The 25,469-nt window shown below is 48.1% G+C and overlaps 2 protein-coding genes across 2 annotated transcripts in view; both read right to left on the reverse strand.

The window, feature by feature from the left end:
• The window catches only part of LOC309328511 (uncharacterized protein), a gene marked incomplete at its 3' end in the record, with an annotated part of 32,511 nt that extends 10,912 nt beyond the window's left edge, over positions 1–21,599 (reverse strand). Inside the window, exons 1-7 of the mRNA XM_081838511.1 lie at positions 21,487–21,599; positions 20,623–20,718; positions 19,201–19,416; positions 18,541–18,684; positions 12,490–13,263; positions 9,482–9,748; positions 174–333 (exon numbers count right to left, since the gene is read on the reverse strand). Of these exons, the coding sequence (XP_081694637.1) occupies positions 174–333; positions 9,482–9,748; positions 12,490–13,263; positions 18,541–18,684; positions 19,201–19,411 (1,556 nt within the window). The 5' untranslated portion in view covers positions 19,412–19,416; positions 20,623–20,718; positions 21,487–21,599. The remainder of the gene's footprint in view (positions 1–173; positions 334–9,481; positions 9,749–12,489; positions 13,264–18,540; positions 18,685–19,200; positions 19,417–20,622; positions 20,719–21,486) is intronic.
• Positions 1–25,469, reverse strand: part of LOC309326761 (monocarboxylate transporter 13-like) — an 85,529-nt gene that overhangs the window by 30,991 nt on the left and 29,069 nt on the right. The window lies entirely within an intron of this gene.

The raw sequence follows: 25,469 nt of genomic DNA on the forward strand, positions 1-25,469 counted from the left end.
AGCACAGCCGCAGGGGGTGAAATTCTGGACTGGACTTTTTCTGTCTTCATACGTCCAAGAAATCTGGGGCTTTCGAGAAACTGGCGGAGAATCTGGGCTTCACCCCAGAGGCACCGTCTCGGCCAGGACAAAGTCTCCTCCGCCGGTGTCCTTAAATCATCTTCACTCCTCACTCAATAGGCTTCTTCATTTGTGCAACTTTGTTTTTCCAGACGCCACAATCGACGAGGTTGCCTACGTCTGTGTGCTGGGATCTGAGCGATTTGGGTGGACGGACTTGGGCTGCTTCCAAATCCAGGACTCGGACCTGCTTGGAAGCATTTTCCTTTGAGACTTGGGAGCCCAAGGATTTTGTGGGGGTTTTTTAGTCAATCTTTATTGAGTTAAAATGAATATATCCATACAGGATTTGGCATTACAAGCTTATAACATAAGAAAGAAAGAAACGGAAAACACAAGATAAGGACAAGTGTATAAAAATCAAGGAGAAAAGGAGTGAAAAAACATAGGTGATTATGGAATTCCTCAACATTAAGTATTTTGTTAATGCAGTGATTATTCACACAATTAGAAATAAAAAGTGCTGCAAACATTTAAAAAGTCTTCCAAGTATTTTCATTGTATTTTATCTGTTATATACATTATACCACACAGTTACCTGTTTCTTTTTATTATACCTCAGTTGCCTTATATGAATTTCAAGGATCAGTCTAATTCTGCCAGGAGATTTCTGTTTACACCATAGTTTTTAAAGTATTCTTTATATATTCTCCATTCCTCATAGACTCTCTGTTTCATCTGACCTCTAACTCTTCCTGTCATCTTTGCCCGAGGATTTTGGGTGGGTGATTGATACGTACGGGCCTGTAAGTTGCCCGGCAACAAGGGAGCGACATCTGTAATCAGCATCGGCTTAGAGCAGCCCACCAGATATGTTGGACTACAACTCCCATCGTCCAGAGTCAGCTTAGCCAATTGTCGTGGATGATGGGAGTTGTAGTCTGACAACATCCGGAAACCCCAGGTTGAAAAACACCGGCTTTGAGAAATCATTGCCCTCCAGAAATTATGGACTACAACTCCCGACATTCTGAGTTAGCTAAGACAATTGCTTTTAAGGAAAGGGCAGGCACTGTTTTTATTTTAATGATCTCTGTGTTTCAGTAGATGGCACAGTTTGCTGCTTTTCTATGGGTTCCTTCAAACTCTACAATTCTATGATATTAATGTTTAATAATTGATTTTTAATTATCGCTTCCCTCCCCCTCTGTTTCTGTTTTAGCTGTAAGCCACCTTGAGTCAGGAGAAAAAGCAGGATTTAAATATAAATATTATAATAATAATTGTCACAGATGATGGGAGTTGTAGTGCAATGAGGTCTAGGGACTCAAGAATGAAGAGCACTGACTTAGAGCAGCCTTTGTCAGCCTGGTGCTTGCCAGACTATAACTCCCATCATCTATGACGGATGTGCTGGCTGGGGATGGTGGGAATTGTAGTCCAAAACATCCAGCAGGCACCAGGTTGGCAAAGGCTGTCTATTTTGCAACGAGAAAACTATCCCTCGGGGCTTTAACAAACCATAGCCTGCTCAGATCAAAATTACAAGCCACCGTCTGGTTCGAAAGCGGCTAAATCGAAATCACGAGTTCATTCCTAACTCTAAATTAACTTCGACTGCATGTAAAAGGATAAATCAAAACAGTTTTCTCCTCCCTGGCAGGGCGAGTTAGTTAAATTCATCGTTAAATGCCAACAGAGGGAGCGTAATAGATAATGTCAAAATTGTTTGTTGATAGCAGGGCCCCTGTAATGGTGACAGGTTTATTAGCGATTTAATAACCAAAACAAAGGAGCCTGCAGGCAGGGAATATCTTGCATTTATTGATCTTGTGTAATTCTTGGAAGCTCTTTGGTGAAAAAGAAAGGTGTTTTTTTTAAAAAAACAACCCACTTTAAATACTTTAATATTATTTGATGTACACATTAGACACAGTGGCTTAAGAGTCCCTGGCAGATGGTCGTAGCGTTATAAAGACTAGGACTAGCCGCCTGAGAAACAGTCTTTATCCAAATGTGATTTGGGTTTTAAACGCAGTGTGAGGTAGTCTCTGTGGGAGTATATTGCATTTAATTATGAGGTATCAGAGTTTTTAGGGGGTTACCCAGGCTCGGGTAGCAGGCTTGTTGGTTTTTGAATGCCTGACGTAGATTTTTTCAATTTCGTCGTTCTGTATGGGACAATGACAATAAAGATTATCGTGTCGTATCGTCATCTAACCTCTGTTTAAAATCCTCAAGAAAAGGAGAGGCCACCACCTTCCAGGGTCATAAAGTAAAGGTAAAGGGACCCCTGACCATTAGGTCCAGTCGTGGCCGACTCTGGGGTTGCGGCGCTCATCTCGCTTTATTGGCCGAGGGAGCCGGCGTACAGCTTCCGGGTCATGTGGCCAGCAGGACTAAGCCGCTTGTGGCGAACCAGAGCAGCGCACGGAAACTCCGTTTACCTTCCCGCCGGAGCGGTACCTATTTATCTACTTGCACTTTGATGTGCTTTCGAACTGCTAGGTGGGCAGGAGCTGGGACCAAACAACGGGAGCTCACCCCGTCACGGGGATTCGAACCACCGACCTTCTGATCGGCAAGTCCTAGGCTCTGTGGTTTAACCCACAGTGCCACCTGCATCCTAGAATCATAGAAATTGTAGTTTGAAGGGAACCCTGAGGGTCATCTAGATCAAACCCCCTTTGATGCAGGGGTCACAGCGAAAGTATCCCTGACAGATGGCTCTCCAACCTCTGCTTAAAAACCTCCCCTCTTGTGGGGAGTCTGTTCCCCACTAACAGAACCAGCGTGGTGTAGTGGTTAAGAGCGGTAGTCTCGTAATCTGGGGAACCGGGTTTGCTTCCCCGCTCCTCCACATGCAGCTGCTGGGGGACCTTGGGCCAGTCACACTTCTGTGAAGTCTCTCAGCCCCACTCACCTCACAGAGTGTTTGTTGTGGGGGAGGAAGGGAAAGGAGAATGTTAGCCGCTTTGAGACTCCTTCGGGTAGTGATAAAGTGGGATATCAAATCCAACCTCTTCTTCTTCTTCTTCACCCCCGAACTCGCGGCCCAGAGCTGCCCGCGGCACAGAGCTGTGGCGCTCCGACGGACGGACGGGCTCTTCCCGTCAAACAGCTCTTACCGTCTGAAAGTCCTTCCTAATGTTAAGTGAGATTGGCCTTTCTTGCAATTTGAGTCCGTTGGTTCGGATCCTGCATCCCAGAGCAGGAGAAAACAAGCTTCCTCCATCTTCCTCGCGACAGCCCTTTGGGTATTTTTTTAGATGGCTGTCTTCACGAATGGATGGCAGCTGCAGGAATTTTTCCCCCCAGAGTGGTGCATGCTCTGGTTATCTCCCGCCTGGACTACTGCAATGTGCTCTATGTGGGGCTCCCTTTGAAGGTGACCCGGAAACTACAACAAATCCAGAATGCGGCAGCCACATTGGGGACTGGGAGTGGCCGCCGAGACCACATAAGGAGCTACATTGGCTCCCAGGACGTTTCCGAGCACAATTCAAAGTGTTGGTGCTGACCTTGAAAGCCCCGAACGGCCTCAAAGGCCCAGTAGACCTGAAGGAGCATCTCCACCCCCATCGTCCAGCCCGGACACTGAGGTCCAGCGCTGAGGGCTTTCTGGCGGTTCCTTCACTGCGAGAAGCCAAGTTACAGGGAACCAGGCAGAGGGCCTTCTCGGTAGTGGCATCCGCCCTGTGGAACGCCCTCCCACAAGATGTGAAAGAGAAAAACAACTAAATAATAAATTGTTGTTGTTGTTGTTGTTTCCAGGAGAGGGGGAAGTGAATAAAACACTGAAAGGATAGAGCAGCCCCTTTTCTTAGCAGAAAAAACCCCTGAAAATAGTACCTGCAGATTTTGCCTTATTTCTCGGGTTTTACAGAAGCTAAAAACTTGCGCTTTTATTAAATATATATATATAAATGTTGAGAATTTGGGTATTATTGTGCATGAGGCGGGGGGCAAATGATGGGAATTGCAGTCCAAAATGTCCATGTTTTTCCCCTCTGCCCAGTTGTGTGTGTGAATTAACTGCATCTCTGCAGCTGCTGTTTGAGAATGAAAACACCAATCACACCAATTCCTGCGTCATCTTTGACTTTCAAATATCCCAGCAAGCAGCATCGAGGAAACGTTCACCTAGGACGCCATAGTCTGAATCGTCTGAATCAGGCGTGTCCGCTTCATGGGCTAACCTCAGGACTCCTCAGGCCCTGCCCCCTTGAGGTCTAGAAACTTGGAAAGTTGACAGCAGGGCACCAAATTTCAGCACCAACAGCTGTTTTATCTGAACGCTTTGCAGAATACATGATACACATTCCTCTTCAACCAGGCCTCTGGCGGATTAATTCTATCATAGAATCATAGAATTTTAAGAAGGGACCCTGAGAGTCATTCTGCAATGCGGGAATGTCGTTTTAAATATGGTTTAGAGTGCGGGGGGGCAGGTTATTGTTTTGTTCGCTTGTTCGTTGCCTTTTTATTTTGTCTTTTCACCACCCGGAGCTCTACGGATGAAAGGTGGTATTCCAATTTAATAAAAACACAGTTACCTCTGGAAAAGTCCTGTATGCTCAGAGACTTTGCACCTGTCCATTGGGAGAGATAGGAAGCCCAGAACACCTGTTCTTTAGATGTCCCTTTTATGAAGAGGCACGTAGTAAGATCATGGATCCCCACTGGTGAGGCTCACCGACCTCCCGCAAAAGCAAAAAATTGACCTTTTCCTGTTAGGCAAAGATCAGAAGATGACCTGGATGGTCGCCAGATTCTGTGTACAGATCTTTAGGCGCAGACCATCGCCCAACTCAAAATAGTCCGGCATGAAAATCCCCAAACTCGGTTCCATGGGTGACTCTGAGTCAACTCCCTGGGATAGTTTATTGTTGTACATTGTTTCTAAATTTATTGCTGTACATTGTTTTAATCGTCTGTTTTACTTCTGTGACTATACCGCCAAGTGTGTTTTATAAGCTGGTCTCCGACCGTAATAAATTATCTTATCTAAACACAATGAGCGAGAGGCAGCAAATTGTGAGCCGTGGGGCTGAAATAACCAGTACCGTCCTTCGCCAGAGAGCGGTGTCGCTATCTTTCCGTTCAGAGGATCAGAGGAGAGCGAGTCAGTCGAGGACACGGGTTATTATACTCTGCCGCTGAAGATTGGACTAAAGATATCTTTCGTCCAAAGTATGTGCGTCAGCATTTTAGGGTCTAAAAAGCACAGTGACCTAAGCTGTGTTGTGGCAACTTTAACATCCTCTCTCCCGACTTTAACACCCTCTCTCCCATTTTGGGATGGTGTTTCCCCCCCCCCCCAAATCTTAGGGTCGTGGTCCCCAGGCCTGGCCTGCAGATTTTGTCAAGGAATCAGAGTGTCTGTTCATTTCCCCATTAGTGATGTCATCAGCAAGGCAGCTATGAAAAGTAAGCTTTGCAAGAGATCAGTTGCCAGCCGACTTGAAAGTTCAAGGTAAAGGTAAAGGGACCCCTGACCATTAGGTCCAGTCATGGCCGACTCTGGGGTTGTGGCGCTCATCTTGCTTTACTGGCCAAGGCAGCCGGCATACGGCTTCCGGGTCATGTGGCCAGCAGGACTAAGCCGCTTCTGGCGAACTAGAGCAGCGCACGGAAACGCCGTTTCCCTTCCCGCCGGAGCGGTACCTATTTATCTACTTGCACTTTAATGTGCTTTCGAACTGATAGGTTGGCAGGAGCAGGGACCGAGCAACGGGAGCTCACCCCATTGCAGGGATTCGAACTGCCGACCTTCTGATCGGCAAGTCCTAGGCTCTATGGTTTAACCCACAGCACCACCCATGGAAAATTTGCAAAAAGAGGCACAGATCAGTTGAGTCTTGCAAGAGAGCGAATAAACTTGAGAGAGAGTTTGCAAGAGAGTGAATGAACCTAACGTCCGGGGTGGGGTGGGGGCGGCTAAGTGTGGCCCTCCAGCTCTTTCTGGCCCTCAAAATCCTCCCCCCAGGCAACACCCGTTGCTTCACACACACCTCAAATGTTTTCAGCTGGCTGGGTTGTGTCTTCTGCTCTTGCCTTCTGCCTATACGGAGGACGGAGACTGGAATTTATCTATGCATAAAACCAGCCTCCATCACAAAGGTAAATTTGCACCAGTTGCTCCACCCACTTTCACCTCTGGCCATGCCCACCGCTGGCACCCGGCCCTCAGCAGGTTGCCCAGAATGGAACACGGCGGAAGGTCATGTGGAAGAAGGTCGGCGGTTCGAATCCCCGCGACGGGGTGAGCTCCCGTTGCTCGGTCCCTGCTCCTGCCAACCTAGCAGTTCGAAAGCACATCAAAGTGCAAGTAGATAAATAGGTACCACTCTGGTGGGAAGGTAAACGGCGTTTCCATGCACTGCTCTGGTTCGCCAGAAGCAGCTTAGTCATGCTGGCCACATGACCTTTACCTTTACCCACTTACCAGTGGTTCCTGCCTTGCCGGGGTGGGGGTGGGCTGGAAGGCCTTTGGGGGTCCCTTCCAACTGTACCATTCTGAGAGTCCCATTGGGCTCATTCACTGCCTAGCCAGTGCGGTGCAGTGGTTAGAGTGGAACCTGGGAGACCAGGGTTTAAATTCCCCATGAAGCTCCCTGGGCGCCCTTAGGCTCTCAGCCTGGTCTGCCTTACAGGGTCGTTGTGCAGAATAAATGAAGGGGCTGGGGGAGAACCATGTACCTGCCACCTTGAGCTCCCACAAAAGGTGGGATATAAATGCAATAAGTAAATTGCCTTAATTTATTTTATTTTTTTGCTTCCTGTCCCTTTTCCCTCTCGTTTGTTTTCTATGCAAATTTAGGACTGGGAAACTTATGGGTGAAAGTGTTGAGCCAGCCTAATTCCTCTCCCCTCGCTGGCTGCAAGCTTTCTGGCTTAAAGGATAATGATTTTATTGCAGAGGGGAAAAACAAGTTCCAAAGGGTGAGATTCTGGCCCGTGGAGAGGGGCCCAGCACACCCGAAGGCCTCAAAGTCCACCAGGTGGCTTCGAGGTCAGCTGCTTGCCGAATTTGCCTGAGATCATCCTTGCCTTCCCTCTTCCAGCTCTCTAGAGCAGTGTTTCCCAACCTTGTGCCTCCAGCTGTTTTTGAACTACAACTCCCATCATCCCTGACTAGCAAGACCAGTGGCAAGGGATGATGGGAATTGTAGTCCAAAAACAGCTGGAGGCACAAGGTTGGGAAACACTGCTCTAGAGCAGAGGTAGGGAGCCTGGTGCCCTCCAGCTGTTTTCGACATATGTATTTGCACCCAAAAAGCAGCAAAAGATGTTGTTTGCATTGCTGGGATTGAGCTAGGGACTCCTTTGAGACTCTCCAAACTCTACCTATTCAGAAACAGAGTTGGCGACGCTCCTTCGAGAACTGAATGGAGACTCTGGGTCCTGTGGAACTCTCTGCCACTAGATTCAGCAGCACTGTTTCAACTTTTAAATGCCTGCTGAAAATTTGATCAGGCCTACGCAGGCAATGAAGAATACGGCTTCCACAAGGGTTAACTGGTGCCTGTTTTTTTTACTTTATACATATATGTGTCTTTGCTGTATGGTTTTCCTAGAATTGTAGCGTCGGGAGGGGACCCAATGGTCATCTAGCCCAACCCCTGCAATTTTAAGGGAAATTCCCTTATACCGAATAGGATTCCTCGCAAGGAAAGGGAAAAGTTGACAGCTATTTTGCAATGCATTTGTGTTGTAAACCACTTTGTTATTTTTAAATGAAATAGTAGCCTTATTTTTTAAATAAATAAATACAATAAAATAATGTATTCCCTTAGGGCAGTCTTTGCCAACCTGATGTTTTAGATAGCTGCAATGAGCAAGGGCTAATGGAATTTGTGGTTTGCAACCATCAGAAGGCGCCAGATTCGGAACCAAATGCTTCATTTCCCGAACTACCGTATTTTTTGCTCTATATGACTCACTTTTCCCCTCCTAAGGGGAAATGTGCGTGCGTCTTATGGGGCGAATGCAGGCTGCGCAACTATCCCAGAAGCCAGAACAGCAAGAGGGATCGCTGCTTTCACTGCGCAGCGATCCCTCTTGCTGTTCTGGCTTCTGAGATTCAGAATATTTTTTTTTCTTGTTTTCCTCCTCCAAAAACTAGGTGCGTCTTGTGGTCTGGTGCGTCTTATAGAGCGAAAAATGAAAGGGCTCAAGGGTGATTCACTAACCCCACTCCCCACAAACACTTATAACAGTGGGTGGCTAACTTGCAGACCCTCCAGATGTTGGACCCTGACCCCCCAACATGTGGCCACAGGTGAGAGTTTGAGAACATCTGGAAAGCCCCCCCCCCCAAAGATTAGGCACCCCCTCCTCGCAAGAGGTGGCTCATGCCATTTTCGCTGTGGATTTTATTTTCACAAACTGCCGGAATGACCAAATTAATAAATTAAGAATAAATACGGCCGCAGACTGCAGAAAACAGTTCCGTCAAAAGGTCACGTTTTTAATCCTAAATTGAACGGGGCGGGGAAGGAGCCACATTTCAGAGTTTACAATGGACGCTATGATCCTTCCTCCCTTACGGAAAGTTGCAAAATTGACCCCACGATTGCGTGAAGGGAGAGGGGGGGGGGATGCTACAAGAGACGGCGGCTGTGCTAGCCAAACGGAGAATGTTAAGGGGTCGGTGTTTACTATTTCAGAGGTCTGCGGATTGACCGGGTTATGGGATACTGAAGCCCCCTCCCCATGAGCGTCCTGGAATGCCCAAATGCCACAAGGGTCTTTTCCGGGGGGTACTGAGTCACTTGCATGAGCATCGATGAGGAGCCTCATAAAAGTTTACAGAAGGCATTCCTCTGGGGGAAACCGGCGGTCCAAAGTTCGCCTCCACGTTCGGTTGCTGGAGTGAGTCTGTTTTCATGCACCTGGTCCAACCTCTGTGGGCGGCTCAGAGGAACAGTGGTGCGTTAGTTAAGGCACAGGCAAGGCAAATACCAGCTTCCACAACAAAAAAACCAGCTCCTCTTCAAGGACGCATCTGCACATCACACAGAACTACAATTCCCAGTGCCCTTAACAAACTACAACTCCCAGGATTATTACTTTTTGCTTTCAATGCATGGTTTGAAGATGCCACCCAAACCTTCTCACCCCACGCTGGTCCCAACAAGGTTATTCTCTCTAGTCCTGGAGTAGCCAATGTGCTCCTCTGGGTATTGTTGGACTACAACGCCCATCATCCACAGTTAACAGCCAGGGATGATGGGAGCTGTAGTCTAGCAACATATGGAGGGCCTCAGGTTCCCCATTCTTGTTCTTTAACCTTTGCCCACCACACAGATGTTGGACTACAACTCCCACCATCCACAGCCGGCTTAGCCAACAGCCAAGGACGATGGGCGTTGTAGTCTAGCAACACCTGGCTGGGAAAGGCTGGCCTTGGGTGATCAGCTCTTGGTCAGCGGCTCCTCTGTCTCAGGCATAACCTTGTAAGGGTGGCAGTCGTGGGGAGAGAGGACCCCCACGGGAGCAGTTGCTGGTGCCAAGAAAGTGCCCTCGCCAGCTTCCATCTTGGCACTGGGTTCTGGCACAGACGGAGGGGCAAGGCAGCTGCAGAAGTTGGGCAAAGTCATCAGGACGAGGCTTCCGGCGAACATGAATGACCCGGCCGCTAAGAAAGAAGCAACGTAGTCACCCGTTGCATCCCTCAGCCAACCTGGAAGAGAAAAGAAGAGGGACCTGGAACAACCTAGAACAGTCAGTGCCAACCTAGTGCTCTCCAGGTGTTTTGCACTATAGTTCCTGTCAGCCCCAGCCAGTGGTCACAGACGGGAAGAGATGAGGTCCCAAACACCTGAAGGGTATGAGATTGGGGAAGGGCGGTCTAGAGCATAAGCCTCAAGACACACCTAGAACATAAGCCTCAAGACACACCTAGAACATAATAACTGGCAGTGCCGTCACTTTGCCCAGAAAGGGCTGTTTAGAGCAGTGTTTCTCAACCTGTGGGTCCCCAGATGTTGTTGGACTACAACTCCCATCATTCCTCGCCAGCATGACCAGTGGTCAGGGGTGATGGGAGTTGTAGTCCAACAACATCTGGGGACCCACAGGTTGAGAACCGCTGGTTTAGAGGCAGATACTCCCAGGTTCATATCAAGGTAGGTTCATATCAAGGTAGACTCTTGGTGAACCGCTGCTAGTCATGTACTACAACTCCCATCAGCCCCTGCCAGAAGGGTCAGTGGTAAAGGACGATGGGAGTTGTAGTCCAATGACGTCTGGGGACTCGAGTTTGGGAAAGGCTGCTCTATTGGAAAGTACTTCAGTCCCAATGCCCCTCACCTAGACATTGTTGGACTACAACTCCCATCATCCTGAGTCAGGTGAGATGATTTTTCATGGATGATGGGAGCTGCAGTACGACGGGAACCGTGTTGGCTACCCGCTGGCACAGGCCACACGGAGGTAAATGGACCCCCTGACAGAGGGCCATTCCTGTGTTCCTAGCTCGCTCCTTGAGCTGGGAACCAAACGCAACTGCATAGGAAACCCGCTTCGCCTCCCTGCGGAGACAGAAATTTATTTGGAACATGTTCGGCCACACACACCCCTTAACCAAGTTCCAATTCCAGAAGCTGCAAACCTGCTTTATTTAAGAAGAGTTTGGATTTGATATCCCGCCTTTCACTCCCTTTAAGGAGTCTCAAAGCGTTGAGACATTCTCCTTTCCCTTCCTCCCCCACAACAAACACTCTGTGAGGTGAGTGGGGCTGAGAGACTTCAGAGAAGTGTGACTGGCCCAAGGTCACCCAGCAGCTGCATGTGGAGGAGCGGAGACGCGAACCCGGATCCCCAGATTACGAGACTACCGCTCTTAACCACTACACCACACTGGCTCTCACAAGGTCCGGCATGGAACCAATTATTTGTGAGGAGCTAAAAGGCTCGTTTAAGGGACGTAGGTGGCGCTGTGGGGTTAAACCACAGAGCCTAAGACTTGCCGATCAGAAGGTTGGCAGTTTGAATCCCCGCGATGGGGTGAGCTCCCGTTGCTCGGTCCCAGCTCCTGCCAACCTAGCAGTTCAAAAGCACGTCAAAGTGCAAGTAGATAAATAGGTACCGCTCCGGCGGGAAGGTAAACGGCGTTTCCGTGCGCTGCTCTGGTTCGCCAAAAGCAACTTAGTCACGCTGGCCACAGGACCCGGAATCTGTACGCCGGCTCCCTCGGCCAGTAAAGCGAGATGAGCGCCGCAACCCCAGAGTCGGTCACGACTAGACCTAATGCTCAGGGGTCCCTTTACCCTTTACCTTAAAAGGCTCATTTATGTGCCGGAACAGTTAATACGGGAGGAAAATGCAGGCCAGGATCAGAGCCACGTGCAGTGGTTGCAAGTGTCAGAATAGGACCTGGGAGAGGCTGGCATTCAAATCCCCACTCAGCCACGAAGCTCACTGGGAGACCTTGGGCCATAGATGTCAACGCTTCCCTTTTTTAAAGGGAAATTCCCTTATTCCAAATAGGATTCCTCGCAAGAAAAGGGAAAAGTTGACAGCTATGGGAATGCCCATTGCGGATGCCCACTTCGGAAAGGGGATGGTGCTGCGCTAGGAACATGGAAAGGTGCCCTGCCTGGATCAGGCCTCTTGGATAGATTCCTGCATTGCAGTGGTTAGAATCCTAGAATCCTAGAATCATAGAGTTGGAAGAGACCCCAAGGGCCATTGAGTCCAACCCCCTGCCAAGCAGGAAACACCATCAGAGCACTCCTGACATATGGTTGTCAAGCCTCTGCTTAAAGACCTCCAAAGAAGGAGACTCCACCACACTCCTTGGCAGCAAATTCCACTGTTGAACAGCTCTTACTGTCAGGAAGTTCTTCCTAATGTTTAGGTGGAATCTTCTTTCTTGTAGTTTGGATCCATTGCTCCGTGTCCGCTTCTCTGGAGCAGCAGAAAACAACCTTTCTCCCTCCTCTATGTGACATCCTTTTATATATTTGAACATGGCTGTCATATCACCCCTTAACCCCTTAACCTGGATTAGATGACCCTTGTGGTCCTTTCCAACTGCTACAATTCTACGATTCTACATTCTTTTTTTTTTAATTACAGTGGTAAGTTAAAGGTAAAGGGACCCCTGACCATCAGGTCCAGTCGTGGCCGACTCTGGGGTTGCGGTGCTCATCTCGCTTTACTGGCCGAGGGAGCCAGGCGTACAGCTTCCGGGTCATGTGGCCAGCAGGACTAAGCCGCTTCTGGCGGACCAGAGCAGTGCATGGAAACGCCGTTTACCTTCCCGCCAGAGTGGTACCTATTTATCTACTTGCACTTTGACGTGCTTTCGAACTGCTATGTGGGCAGGAGCAGGGACCGAGCAACGGGAGCTCACCCCAACGCGGGGATTCGAACCGCCTACGTGGTGGGCAAATAAATGCGATAAATGGCACCACCTACCAGAAAGGGGCGCCCCCAGCAGCCCCCCGATGCTCTCGATCATCTGCAGCAGCCCCATGGAGCTGAAGATGTTGGCGATGCCCACGATTTCGGGGATGATGGAGAAGACGACGGGCGTCAGGGCCCCCGAGCAGAACCCGTAGCAGAGGCTAATGGCCACCAGCAGCGGGTAGTCGCGGCCCCACGGGACGGCCACCAAGGCCACGCCGGTCAGGAAGGTCCAAGCCACCAGGATGCGGGCAAGGCGGCAGCCGTGGCAGTTGGCCAGCCAGCCTGAGAAGAGGCGGCCGCACAGGTCAGCCACCGCCGCCAGCGACATGAGGAAGGCCGCCTGGTACTCGTCAAAGCCCAGCTCCCTGGCGCGGGCCACCAGGTGGACGTAGGGGACGAAGTAGCCTGTGTTGACCAGGGTGACGGCCAGGACGAACCTCATGAAGGCGAAGTGGCCCAGGAGGTGGAGGCCGAAGAGGGAGGAGAATCGCGACCAGCACGTCCCTCTTGTGCCGTGGCCCGCCGGACCGGGCAAGTCTTCCTTGAGGGTGATGGGGCGGATGAGGGCCCCGCAGACCACCAGGTTGAAGGACATGCCCGCCACGATGAGGAGGGCCCCTCGCCAGGCGTAGGTGTCCACCAGGAGCTGGAAGAGTGGCGAGAAGGCGAAGGACGAGAGGCCCACGCCCGTCAAGGCCAGGCTCGTGGCCAGCGTCCGGCGGCGCTTGAAGTACCGGGCGACAGATGCCAGGGAGGGCGTGAAGACCAGGGCCCAGCCGAAACCTGCCAAGATAATATAATAATAATAATATTCACACCCCGCCCATCTGGCTGGGTTTCCCCAGCCACTCTGGGCGGCTTCCAACAAAACACTAAAATACAATAACCTATTAAACATTAAACGCTTCCCTAAACAGGGCTGCCTTCAGATGTCTGAGGGTCTTCTGGCGGTTCCCTCCCTGCGAGAAGCCAAGTTACAGGGATCCAGAATGCGGCAGCTAGACTGGTGACTGGGGGCGGCCGCCGAGACCACATAACACTGGTCCTGAAAGACCTCCATTGGCTCCCAGTACATTTCCGAGCACAATTCAAAGTGTTGGTGCTGACCTTTCAAGCCCTAAACGGCCTCGGTCCAGTAGACCTGAAGGAGCGTCTCCACCCCCATCGTTCTGCCCGGACGCTGAGGTCCAGCTCCGAGGGCCTTCTGGCGGTTCCCTCATTGCAAGAAGTGAGGTTACAGGGAACCAGGCAGAGGGCCTTCTCGGTAGTGGCGCCCGCCCTGTGGAACGCCCTTCCAGCAGATGTCAAAGCGATAAACAACTACCTGACATTCAGAAGACATCTGAAGGCAGCCTTGTTTAGGGAAGCTTTTAATGTTTGATGTATTACAATATTTTAATATTTTTTTGGAAGCCGCCCAGGGTGGCTGGGGAAGCCCAGCCAGATGGGCGGGGTATAAATAATAATAATAATAATAATAAATAATAATAATAATAATAATAATCCCAATACCTCAAGGACCTATGAACCAACCCCGACCCTGAGATCCACCTCCAAGGCCCGTATATGTTTGCCTCTTTCACAGGAGGGTGGCAACACGAGAAGAGGCCTTTTTGGTGGTGGCTCCCCATTCGTGGGATGCTCCTCCCAGCAAGGCTTGCCTGGTGCCTTCATTATACACCTTTGGGTACCAGGCAAAAACATTCCCTCTTCAACGAGGGCTTGGGCTGGTTAACATCTGATACCCTTTTAAAAACATGTTTGTGGGCTTAGTCGGCCAATTGGTGTTAAAGAAGGACAGGAATTTTTTTATGTATGCAACAGCAGCAGCAAGAATACTCATCGCAAAGGATTGGAAGACACAAGACCTACCCACCCTGGAAGAATGGCAGATGCAAGTAATAGAATATATGGAGATGGCGGAAATGACTGGCAGAATCCAAGACCAGGGAGAAGAGTCGGTGGAAGAAGATTGGAAGAAATTTAAAATTTACTTACAGAAATATTGTAAAATTTTTGAAAGTTAATGGCATTGAAATGAACTGAAGGGGTTCTAGCAACGAGGTTAAAAATAAGATTGGATGGATAGTTAGACAAATAAACTGGATATGAATTTGCTGAATTAATTTGTAACAGGGATACAAAAGAGGGAGATGCGAGGAAGTCAAGAAAAGAAGTGAATCAAAGATGAGAAGCCAAAAGAGGGATTTTTGTGTTTTTTCTTTTTTGTCTCAAAATGTGTTTGTTTTTTCTTTTTTCGAAACTATTTTTTGTTATTTTTTATGTATTTTACAATTTTTGTGTATTTGCTCTTGTATTTTCTTATGTTTGTTGTCTTTTCTAAAACTTAATAAAAATATTTATTAAATACTAAAAAAAAACAAAAACATGTTTGTGGGAGGTTTATTCTTGTTCTTGTTTTGATCGTGCATTTTGTGTTTTTCTTTTTTTATTGAGCTGCCCTGCGATCGACAGAGGAAGGGCAATATACAAATCAAATCAAATAAATCAATAAAGAGCCTGTTGGGAAAAGGCTTTTCTCTAGCTGCAATCTCCATCTTTTCTATAAACATTTCTGGACCCTTCCTTTCCCCAACTCGACTCGATACCCTTTCTGAGGCAAGGCGACCAGAACGAAACGCAGAAAGGGAGGCACAGAGATCCCCCAAAGAACAGAAGGATCAGGCCAAAAATGGCTGCCGGGATCAAGCCCAAATGGCGCCTGTCTAGCTCAGCATCCTGTTGCCATAAGCTGACCGCTCCTTCTCCATCCTTGCGCCCAACCGTCGCCATAGGCAAAAATGAGATGCCATAGGTGGCTTTTTCAAGATGGCGGCCTTCCATGAGGGGAATAATAATAATAATAATAATAATAATAATAATAATAATTTTTATTTATATCCCGCCCTCCCCAGCCGAAGCCGGGCTCAGGGCGGCTAACAACAATAAAATAGTGCAACATTCTAAAAAACATTTCATTATAAAAATTAGTTAAAATCAAATTGATGGCAACCATTACGCTAAAATGAGGCCGAACCCTTCCCTCAGTTAGCCACCCTCAGGAATTTTAACTCAAACCATGTCCGTGTGTGCTAAAGTTTGCAAAACCACGTTGGAGTAGCATACAAAGGACGAACAAATTAAATCTGTGATGATAGATTGGGCAAGAGATGTTGGATCCAATATAATGTTTGAAGACTGGGAAAGTTTGTGGAGGAAAGGGGTTAAGTTCACTGCATGTACTGCATTAAAAGAAAACATTATTGTCAGAGCTGCCCGAGGTCCCAGCTCACAAAGGACCAACGCCAGTTCTTGTTATATACAAAAGTCTTTATTGAAGTTCAGTTTCGATTCCAAAGCCGCGGCGCGCAGCTCTACGTCTTGAACTCTAGACCGCTGAAGCTCCGTCTGAATCTCCTCCCCCCAGACACCAGTTTAAGACTCTAGCCCTGCTCCACCTCTTCCTTTGCTCTTTCCTCCTCTGCGTCCACCTGTCCACTGGGGTCTTGCCCTTTCTGGACTCTTCTGACGCTGAGTCCCCTGCATCTTCCCCCTGCCTCCGGCGGGCTTTAGGACCTGGTTCCCAATCCGGGTTTTCTGCTGTCCCGCGCGCCTGTACATTCGAGCTTAGCGCCCGCGCCCAGCCGGCAACCTTCCTCCTGACCAGTTACAGATAGGTAGCCGTGTTGGTCTGCCATAGTCAAAACAAAACAAATTCCTTCCAGTAGCACCTTAAAGACCAACTAAGTCAGTTCTTGGTATGAGCTTTCGTGTGCATGCACACTTCTTCAGATACACAGAAGTGTGTATCTGAAGAAGTGTGCATGCACACGAAAGCTCATACCAAGAACTGACTTAGTTGGTCTTTAAGGTGCTACTGGAAGGAATTTGTTTTGTTTTTCCTCCTGACCGTTACACTGCTCCTGTCACTGCTTCCCCCTTCGGGGGGGCTAGCTGGACCTGACTTCCCCTCCGTTCCCTCACTCTCTGATAGAGGCGTGGTCAGCCCGGACTCATCTTCTCTCCCTGCTGGAGGAGACGCTGGCCCTGATACATGGGACTCTTCCCCCCCACTACGCTCTGGTGGGGGAACTGGTCCTGATCTCCCGCTGCTGCTTTGGGAGTCCCCGCTGGCCCCTTGCTTCTGGTGCATCCCCCCTGGGACCCCCCTTGCCCTGGCCATCGGCGCCCCCCTCTGGGAATCTTCTGAATCGCTGGAGAAGCTCATGGAATCTCTCGGACCACTGTCATACTCCCCTACGCTGCCCTCCGATTCTTCCCCTTCGCTCTCCGTTTCCTCTCTCCCCTGTGCCTCTGCTCCTGAGCCCCTGACAATTATGAAAATGGTTTTGCACTTGGTACTTAACCCCGGTAAAATTAGCAAAGATTTACCACACGAATGATAATTTATGTTGGAAGTGCAAAGAAAAAGAAGGTACTTTTTATCATATGTGGTGGACCTGCCCCAAAGTGAAAGACTTCTGGGAAAAGATATACAATGAATTGGAAAAAATGTTGAAATATACATTTATTAAGAAACCAGAAGCCTTTCTACTTGGAATAATAGGTTTGAAATTGCCCCCAAAAGATGTTTTTGTATGCCACAACAGCTGCTAGAATTTTGCTGGCCAAAAATTGGAAATTACAAGAAGTACCAACAGTGGAGGAATGGAAGATGAAGATGGGATTTTTGGAGCTAGCTGATCTGACCGGAAAAGTCCGTGACCAAAAGGAGTGGAAGAAATTCAAAGACTACTTAGCTAAATATCTTAAGATAATATAATTAGAATTACATGCGAGTACCAAACAGGCCTAGGATTCGAAAATGTGATGTGTAAAATATTATGTTAAAGTTAAAAATGAAAAGAAAGTCAGATGTTCATGGACCAAGTAAATTTTATGGGGAAATAGTTTTGGAAAACTGTTGCAATGATTTATATGGAAACTCAGCCAATTCAAGGAAGTCACCTAACAATATTAACAAAAGTGGAATTATTATAATCAGGATAAATGTTTGTTTGTTTTGATTTTCTTTTTCTTATCTGTTTGTTATAAACTTGGAAAATTAATAAAAAAAATTGAAGAGAAAAAAGAAGTTTGCAAAACCAGCACATAAAATGAACAAATAACCCATTGTGTATCATGGTTATTTCCTCATGGGAACGGCAGCCATCTTGAACCAGAGCCTGACTTTGCTTCTTCCTCAGATATCCAAGTATCCCCTTGGATATATGGCTTCTCCTTCTCTCCTCCAGATGTTTCGGACCAAAACATTTTGGACCGGAACATCTGGAGGGTATCTGCTGTGGTTCGAAACATCTGGAGGGCATTGGCTTGGAGGAAGCTGCCTTTAAAAAATGGCGGCCATTTTCTTCAAAGACTGGCTCTCGCCCACCAACGCTCTCCTCCCCTCATCTCTCTGTTACCTTAGCCTTTGCTAAAAAAAAAAAAGGACCGCCAAATAAATATATTGAGATCTTGGAAGCAAAAATAATAATAATTATGCCCGGCAAGCAAAAAGATGGAAAACTAACACATCGCAGTTGCAGAGTCAGGGTTAAACTCTGACAAGAGTGGATAGTTTGGGGGATAAGCAGATTTGTACGTTGATTATTTGTTATTTCATGACATTTAGATGCTGTTTGATCGTTTAAGGACCCCAAGGTGGTTTGCAAAAATGATAAAGCAATAAATTTATCAATAGGAAAAATGAATGACTTTTCAAAAAAATGCTGAAAAAAAGATTAAAAATTGCATCAGCTTTGTAAGTATCAGGGACAGGCCTTGCCTAAGCAAGACTCATAGAAATGTAGAGTCGGAAGGGACCCCTGAGGGTCATCTAGTCCAACCCCCTACAATGCGGGAATCCTGGCCCTTGGGTGGGCTCAAGGTTAACAGCCAGAGACCCACTGCACCGCTGGAGGTGTTTTTAGCAGGTGCCGAAAAGAGCACTTTGAAGGGACCTCGCCTGGTGTCAAGAGGCAGGGAGTTCCAAAGTCCACACTGAAAGATTGGTTTCTTGCAAACGATAGCAACGCAGGTCACGCGGTTTCGACGCACCTGAGAGGAGTCCGATGCAGAGGTACAGGTGAGCCAGGCAGGTGGCAAAGGAGGCCAGCAGGAAGCCTAGGCCCGAGAAAAACCCGCCGGCCATGACGACAGGGCGGGCCCCATAGCGAGAGCTCAAAGCGCTGCCCACCGGACCTGCCAAGGAAGAGAAAGGGATGCCGGTCACTGCATTGCTGATGCAAGGAACAGAATCACCCTTCCCCAGTTCTGAACAGGAATTCGCACCCGGCGCTGCTATGGGCTATTAGAATCACAGAATTGCAGGGTTCGAAAGCGTGGGACCCAAAGGGTCATCTGGTCCAACCCCATTGTAATTCAGAAATATGGAGCAGAACTCCCCCATAGCACCATGTATTAATTATTATAATATTTATTTTTAATAGATATATTAGGACCAGTTTCTGATCTTTTAGTCCTTCCAGAGATGGTCGCCCCATCCTTGGGCAACGTTCTGTCTCCATGCCCATCCTGCCTGAGCCGCAGAATGTTCGCGAGCGCTTCCGTGACATCACAGCACCCCGGCCAATGGCGAGGAAGGACGCGGAAGGCAGTTTCCCCGCGCATGTGGGGCAAGGATTTCGCGCCAAGCGCAGGCAGGCAGGACAAAGTGTGTGTCGCACAAACAAACACACCCGCCGCCACTCCACTCACTCGCAAACTGTTGCACCGCGATCCCAATCGAGGTGATCCAGGAGATCCGGCCGGACAGCTCGTCAAAGTACGTCACGAACTCCACAAAGAAGACGCCGAAGGAACGGATCACGCCAAAGACCAACGCGGATTGGAGGAAGGCTGAGAGGACGATAATCCACCCCCAGCCGCCGTCCGGGGCTTCAGGGTGGACCACAACCGGGCCCAGCATGGATCCTGCTTGAAGAGCGAGGGAGACGGATCAGGGGAAAAGAAAACCCTAATTATGAATGAAGCTTAGATTTCCTAATTATTGCTCAAGCAGCTTCTTCCAATAACACCCACCCAACTTTTTCCTGGCACGAGATTAAATTATTTTCTGCCCCCCCCCCCGCATCATTAGAAAGACAGGGAAGCATCTGATCTCTAGATTCCCACATGCAAGAGAGGCAATGTGGTGCAGTGGTTAGAGCAGTGGTTACCAAACTTTTGTTTTGTTTTGTTAAATTTTTCAAATTTTTCAAATTAATTTTCAAAAATTCAAAACAAACAAACAAACAAACATACAGACATCCTGTTTAAATCTTGGTAACATTATTAAGTGACTTCCTCAAATCCCCTTGGTTGAATTTCATCATATATCATTTTAACAGTTTTCCAAATCGATTTTCTCAAAAAATTAACTCGATCACTCAACATCTTTCATTCTTTCTAATTTAGCTTTAAACATCTTAAGTCTTATCCTTACACATTTAAATCTATTATTTGCAAGCTTTTCCAATTGAGTTATCTTAACATATTTAGCTAAATAGTCTTTAAATTTCATCCATTCTTCCTGATACTCCTCCTTCTTCTGGTCGCGGACTTTTCCGGTCATCCCCAGTGCCCCCCTACCCTACAAAAAAAGCATTATTCAGAACAGTGGCTTGCTTGACATACTAAGGCAGATAACAATAAAATCCAAAACAGTACACAATTAATTGCAGATTTATTCCGGTCCTGTTGGAGCCATTTAGTTCAACTGAACAAAGCTGATGAACTTGATCTACTGAGACCACACACCACCATGCCTCTTAGCACCCAGTAGGTAATCCCATCTGGGTTTAGCATGTCAGAATAGGACCAGGAAGACCAGAATTCAAATCCCTCCAAAGATGACCTTGGGCCAGCCTCTCGGCCCAACCTACTTCACAGGGTTGTTGTGAGGATAAAACGGAGAGCAGCGAAAACCGTGGCCTGCCACCAAATAAATAAAATATGCCCAAACAAGGGTACCTCTGAGCACGTGCAGAGTCTGCCGCCACCCACCAGCAGAATTCCAGACCCTAACACTGCTGGGTTTTCTCTCCCCCTGCAAACCCCTTGGGGTTCTGCAGATCCGCCTGAGAAATTGGGAATTCCTGGATGCCTTTGCTACCTGTATTCCACCTGGGAGCTACTCACCCCTCAATCAGCTCCCAGAAAACCTTTTTTCCTGCGTTCTTCAAACTGGTGGGCCATGGAAGGGCACCCTGGATCCTAGAGGGAGGTGTCAGCGATCTGGCAAAGGGGGGGGGTGCTTTTAGAAAGAGCTTTCAAGGTGGAGAGAGGGGAGAGGAAGCGATGGGGGGGGGGGAGATGGGGAAACCACAGAAACGGATTTGCAAACAGACACACACAGAGCTGATAAATCAGTGCAAGGTTAATGATGATGATGATGATGATAATAATAATAATAATAATAATAATAATAATAGGGGTCTTAATTCCCAATAGTGTCTCCACTAACGGGGGGGGGGGGGATTTGGAAAGCCAGGCGCCTTGCAGAAAAGCACGACCTCTGAATAAACGTTTTCCATGGGGGGGGGGCATTTGGAAACAAAATTACGTGAAATCGCATGATAAGAAGACGACCCAGGTTTTTTTTTTAGGGGGGGGCTTACAGGCCTCCTGGGACTCCCCCCCCTGAGGAATTCCTGATCACCCCCCAAAAAAACCTAGGACCTCTAAATAAACGTTTTCCATGGGGGGGGCATTTGGAAACAAAATTACGTGAAATCGCATGATAAGAAGACCCAGGGGTTTTTTTTTTGCGGGGGGGGGGCTTACAGGCCTCCTAGGAGTTCCCTACCCAATAGGAATTCCTGATCGTCCCCCCCCCAAAAAAAACCCCTGCTGGAATCCCCCCCAAACCCGAGTCCTAAAGGGACACCTCCCCCGCCGCCCCATTTAAAAGAAATAAATGGGTGATCTTCTTTGGGGGGCTCCCCCCTCCCAGAGAACACCCCCCCCTTTTCCTCCCCCCCCCCACCGCCGTTTCGTTCCTACCGGGGGAGGGGGGAAGCCGGGAGCCTCCGCGTGAGCGGCTACAATGTTGCAGGATTCGAAAGGGGCGGGGCCCGGGTCGGGAAGCCCCGCCCCCCGCCTCTCTCCTGCTCCCGAAAGGGCTTCGCTATGGAGGTGTCGGTGGGTGGCGAGAGCGCGCAGGCGCAGTGGCGACGGCCGAGGGCAGGTTGAGCCGGCTGAGCATCTTGCGGGGTCCGGGGGCCAATCCGGCGCGGAGGGAAAGCAAGGCGCAGAGCGATCCTCGGCTTGGGGCGGGATCTGCACCTGCGGCGAGCCTCCAAGGCCGGGCGCAGTCTACCCCCGGGTTCCACATAGCTGTCAACTTTTCCCTTTTTTTTAAAAAAAAATCCCTTATTCCGAATAGGATTCCTCGCAAGAAAAGGGAAACGTTGACCGCTATACAGCGGGACGCAGGTGGCAGCTGTGGGTTAAACCTGTGAGCCTAGGACTTGCTGATCAGAAGGTCGGCAAAAAAAATGAGAGGCACAAGTACAAGATGGGTGACACCTGGCTTGAGAGCAGTACATGTGAAAAGGATCTAGGAGTCTTGGTTGACCACAAACTTGACATGAGCCAACAGTGTGACGCGGCAGCTAAAAAAGCCAATGCAATTCTGGGCTGCATCAATAGGAGTATAGCACCTAGATCAAGGGAAGTCATAGTGCCACTGTATTCTGCTCTGGTCAGACCTCACCTGGAGTACTGTGTCCAGTTCTGGGCACCACAGTTCAAGAAGGACACTGACAAACTGGAACGTGTCCAGAGGAGGGCAACCAAAATGGCCAAAGGCCTGGAAACGATGCCTTATGAGGAACGGCTAAGGGAGCCTGGCATGTTTAGCCTGGAGAAGAGGAGGTTAAGGGGTGATATGATAGCCATGTTCAAATATATAAAAGGATGTCACATAGAGGAGGGAGAAAGGTTGTTTTCTGCTGCTCCAGAGAAGCGGACACGGAGCAATGGATCCAAACTACAAGAAAGAAGATTCCACCTAAACATTAGGAAGAACTTCCTGACAGTAAGAGCTGTTTGACAGTGGAATTTGCTGCCCAGGAGTGTGGTGGAGTCTCCTTCTTTGGAGGTCTTTAAGCAGAGGCTTGACAACCATATGTCAGGAGTGCTCTGATGGGGTTTCCTGCTTGGCAGGGGGTTGGACTCGATGGCCCTTGTGGTCTCTTCCAACTCTAGGATTCTATGATTCTATGATTCTATGGTTTGAATCCCCGCGACGGGGTGAGCACCCGTTGTTTAGTATATTTTAATTTAGTTAATTATGTAACAGGTTTATGTTAGAAAATGAATATGGATGTTGAATTAGATGTTTGCCAGCAAAGGTCCCTATAGTTAAAGCTCTGGTTTTCCCAGTAGTGATGTATGGAAGTGAGAGCTGGACCATAAAGAAGGCTGATCGCTGAAGAATGGGTGCTTTTGAATTCTGGTGCTGGGGGAGACTCTTGAGAGTCTCATGGACAAGATGGTGGGACAGTGTTCTTGAAGCTACCAGCATGAGTTTGACCAAACTGCGGAAGGCAGTGGCAGACAGGAGTGCCTGGCGTGCTCTGGTCCAGGGGGCCACAAAGAGGTGGACACGACTCTCAAAACAGATGTGTGGCGCTCAAAACGAAGCATGTTCGGCTTCTGAAAACAATTCGCAAACCGGAACATTTATTTCCAGGTTTGCGGTGTTTGGGTTCCAGGTTTTTCCAAGGCGTTTCAGAACCGAGGTACCACTATATTTTGATCCCGTTTGTCTCCTCGCTGGTGTCCCCAATTCTCCCTCTTTTCATCCAGGGCCGGTTTATTTAGCTTGTAAGCCTGCAGGCAGAATGCTGCTGATGTTGTTCTTCCCCTCCGCCTGACTACAGCAATTTAGCATTCTTCTAAATTTGATGTTTTGATACTCTGCGCGGTCTTGTTTTTTTAGGCGTGCAAGAAGCCATCGGTGTTATTTCTGGCTCATCCCTGACTTGACGCGCCGTGCCAGTGGCACTGGCTCTGTAAGCCTTCCTGCATTGCTGGGGGTTGAGCTAGATGACCCGTTGGGTCCCCTCCCAACGCTACAATTCTAGGAAAACCATACAGTAAAGACACACATATGCATAAAGTAAAAAACAGGTGCCAGTTAACCCTTGTGGAAAGTATTCTTCATTGCCTGGCATAGGCCTGCTCGAGTTTTCAGCAGGCATTTAAAAGTTGAAACAGTGCTGCTGAATCTAGTGGCAGAGAGTTCCACAGGACCCAAAGTCTCCATTTAGTTCTCAAAGGAGCGTGCACCAAATAGGACACCAGGCTTCCCTGTGGCTTAAACAGCCGCTGCCCAGGAGAGATCGTTCATCGCTCCAGCCGAGTCTCTTAACTCCAAAGCCAAACAGCTGAAAGTCACCGCAGAATTTAAGAATGTCTGACTTGTTGCTGGTTTGGGGGATATTATTATCATTCTTAAAACTTCAGGAGGGCAACGGCACCAGGAGATTGTAATGCAATACAAGAAAACACATAAGAAAAAAGATAAACAAAATCAAGTTGCTGGAATGGCTTCGTAGAAAACAAACATAAGTGCTGCGCAAATTGGGGGCAATAAATGAAAAGGAACCGAATTGAAAGGGGTCCCCAAGGCTCATCTAGTCTGACCCCCTGGAACCCCTAAGGGTCACGAGGTCCAACCATCCAACTGTTTAGAAATATCAAACGAAAGAGAGTCCGCCAGTTTCCAAGGGAGTCCACGGTTCCACTGTCGAACGGCTTTCACCGTTTCCCCCCGTATATTTCGCCGGAATCTCCTTTCTCGAAACTTGAAGCCGTGGGTTCGAGTTCTACTCTCCACAGCAAGAGGAAACAAGCATGCTCCGTCTTCCTGTTTAGGGAAGCTTATAATGTTTAATAGATTGTTGTATTTTAATATTCTGTTGGAAGCCACCCAGAGTGGCTGGGGAAACCCAGCCAGATGGGCGGGGTAGAAATAATAAATTCTTCTTCTTCTTCCACGTGACAGCCCTTCAGATATTTGAAGATGGCTGTCAGATCTCTCAGTCTCCTCTTTTCCAGGCCTAAGGCTTGGTTTCCAGATCCTATTTCTTATTTATTTATTTATGTATTATTAATTTACAGGCTGCCCATCATCCAAGGATCACAGGGCAGTTTACAATATAAAAACACAAGAATACATACCATAACGACAAACAAAAACAACGGGCCTCTAAACTTCAGGAAGAAGTTTCAATAAAATACATATTCAATAATATACTTATTCAATCATATACATATTCAATAATATTCAATAATAACATGTTCAAATCAACTATATGTACACGTCTATGTACCTTAACACTCCTCCCTCCACAAGGTTTATTTAACTTTTCACATTTTAATTGCCCCAAATTGTTCAAACCTACCCAAATAGGTTTGATTTTAGGAAGAACTTCCTGACAGTAAGAGCTGTTTGACAGTGGAATTTGCTGCCCAGGAGTGTGGTGGAGTCTCCTTCTTTGGAGGTCTTTAAGCAGAGGCTTGACAACCATATGTCAGGAGTGCTCTGATGGTGTTTCCTGCTTGGCAGGGGGTTGGACTCGAGGGCCCTTGGGGTCTCTTCCAACTCTACGATTCTATGATTCTATGAAATAATTCAACATCTTCTCAAACCAATCCTCCTCTTTCTCACTGACCTTAAACCCTTGTATTCTATGTATCTTCACAGTTAGGTATTCTACAATTATAATATTATTCAGTTTTTTCCTCCATTGGAAATTCTACAATTCCACAATTCTCCCTGCACCTAAAGGGAAGATGCCCAGAGCTTTTAAAAGGGAGGTTCAGACCATTTTTGTTATCTTCTTCTTCGCCACTGCCCTCCACCCCAATTCCTCCCCTTTTGCATTAAAGTTTGCTCTTCGTTTCTTCTGCCTAAAGTTTGCAGTTTGCAGCCAGGATAATGTGGGAACAATGTGGGCAGGGGTGGGCCCCCTGGT

The sequence above is a fragment of the Podarcis erhardii genome (assembly GCF_964252035.2).
Source record: "Podarcis erhardii genome assembly, chromosome: 13".
NCBI lineage: Eukaryota > Metazoa > Chordata > Lepidosauria > Squamata > Lacertidae > Podarcis > Podarcis erhardii.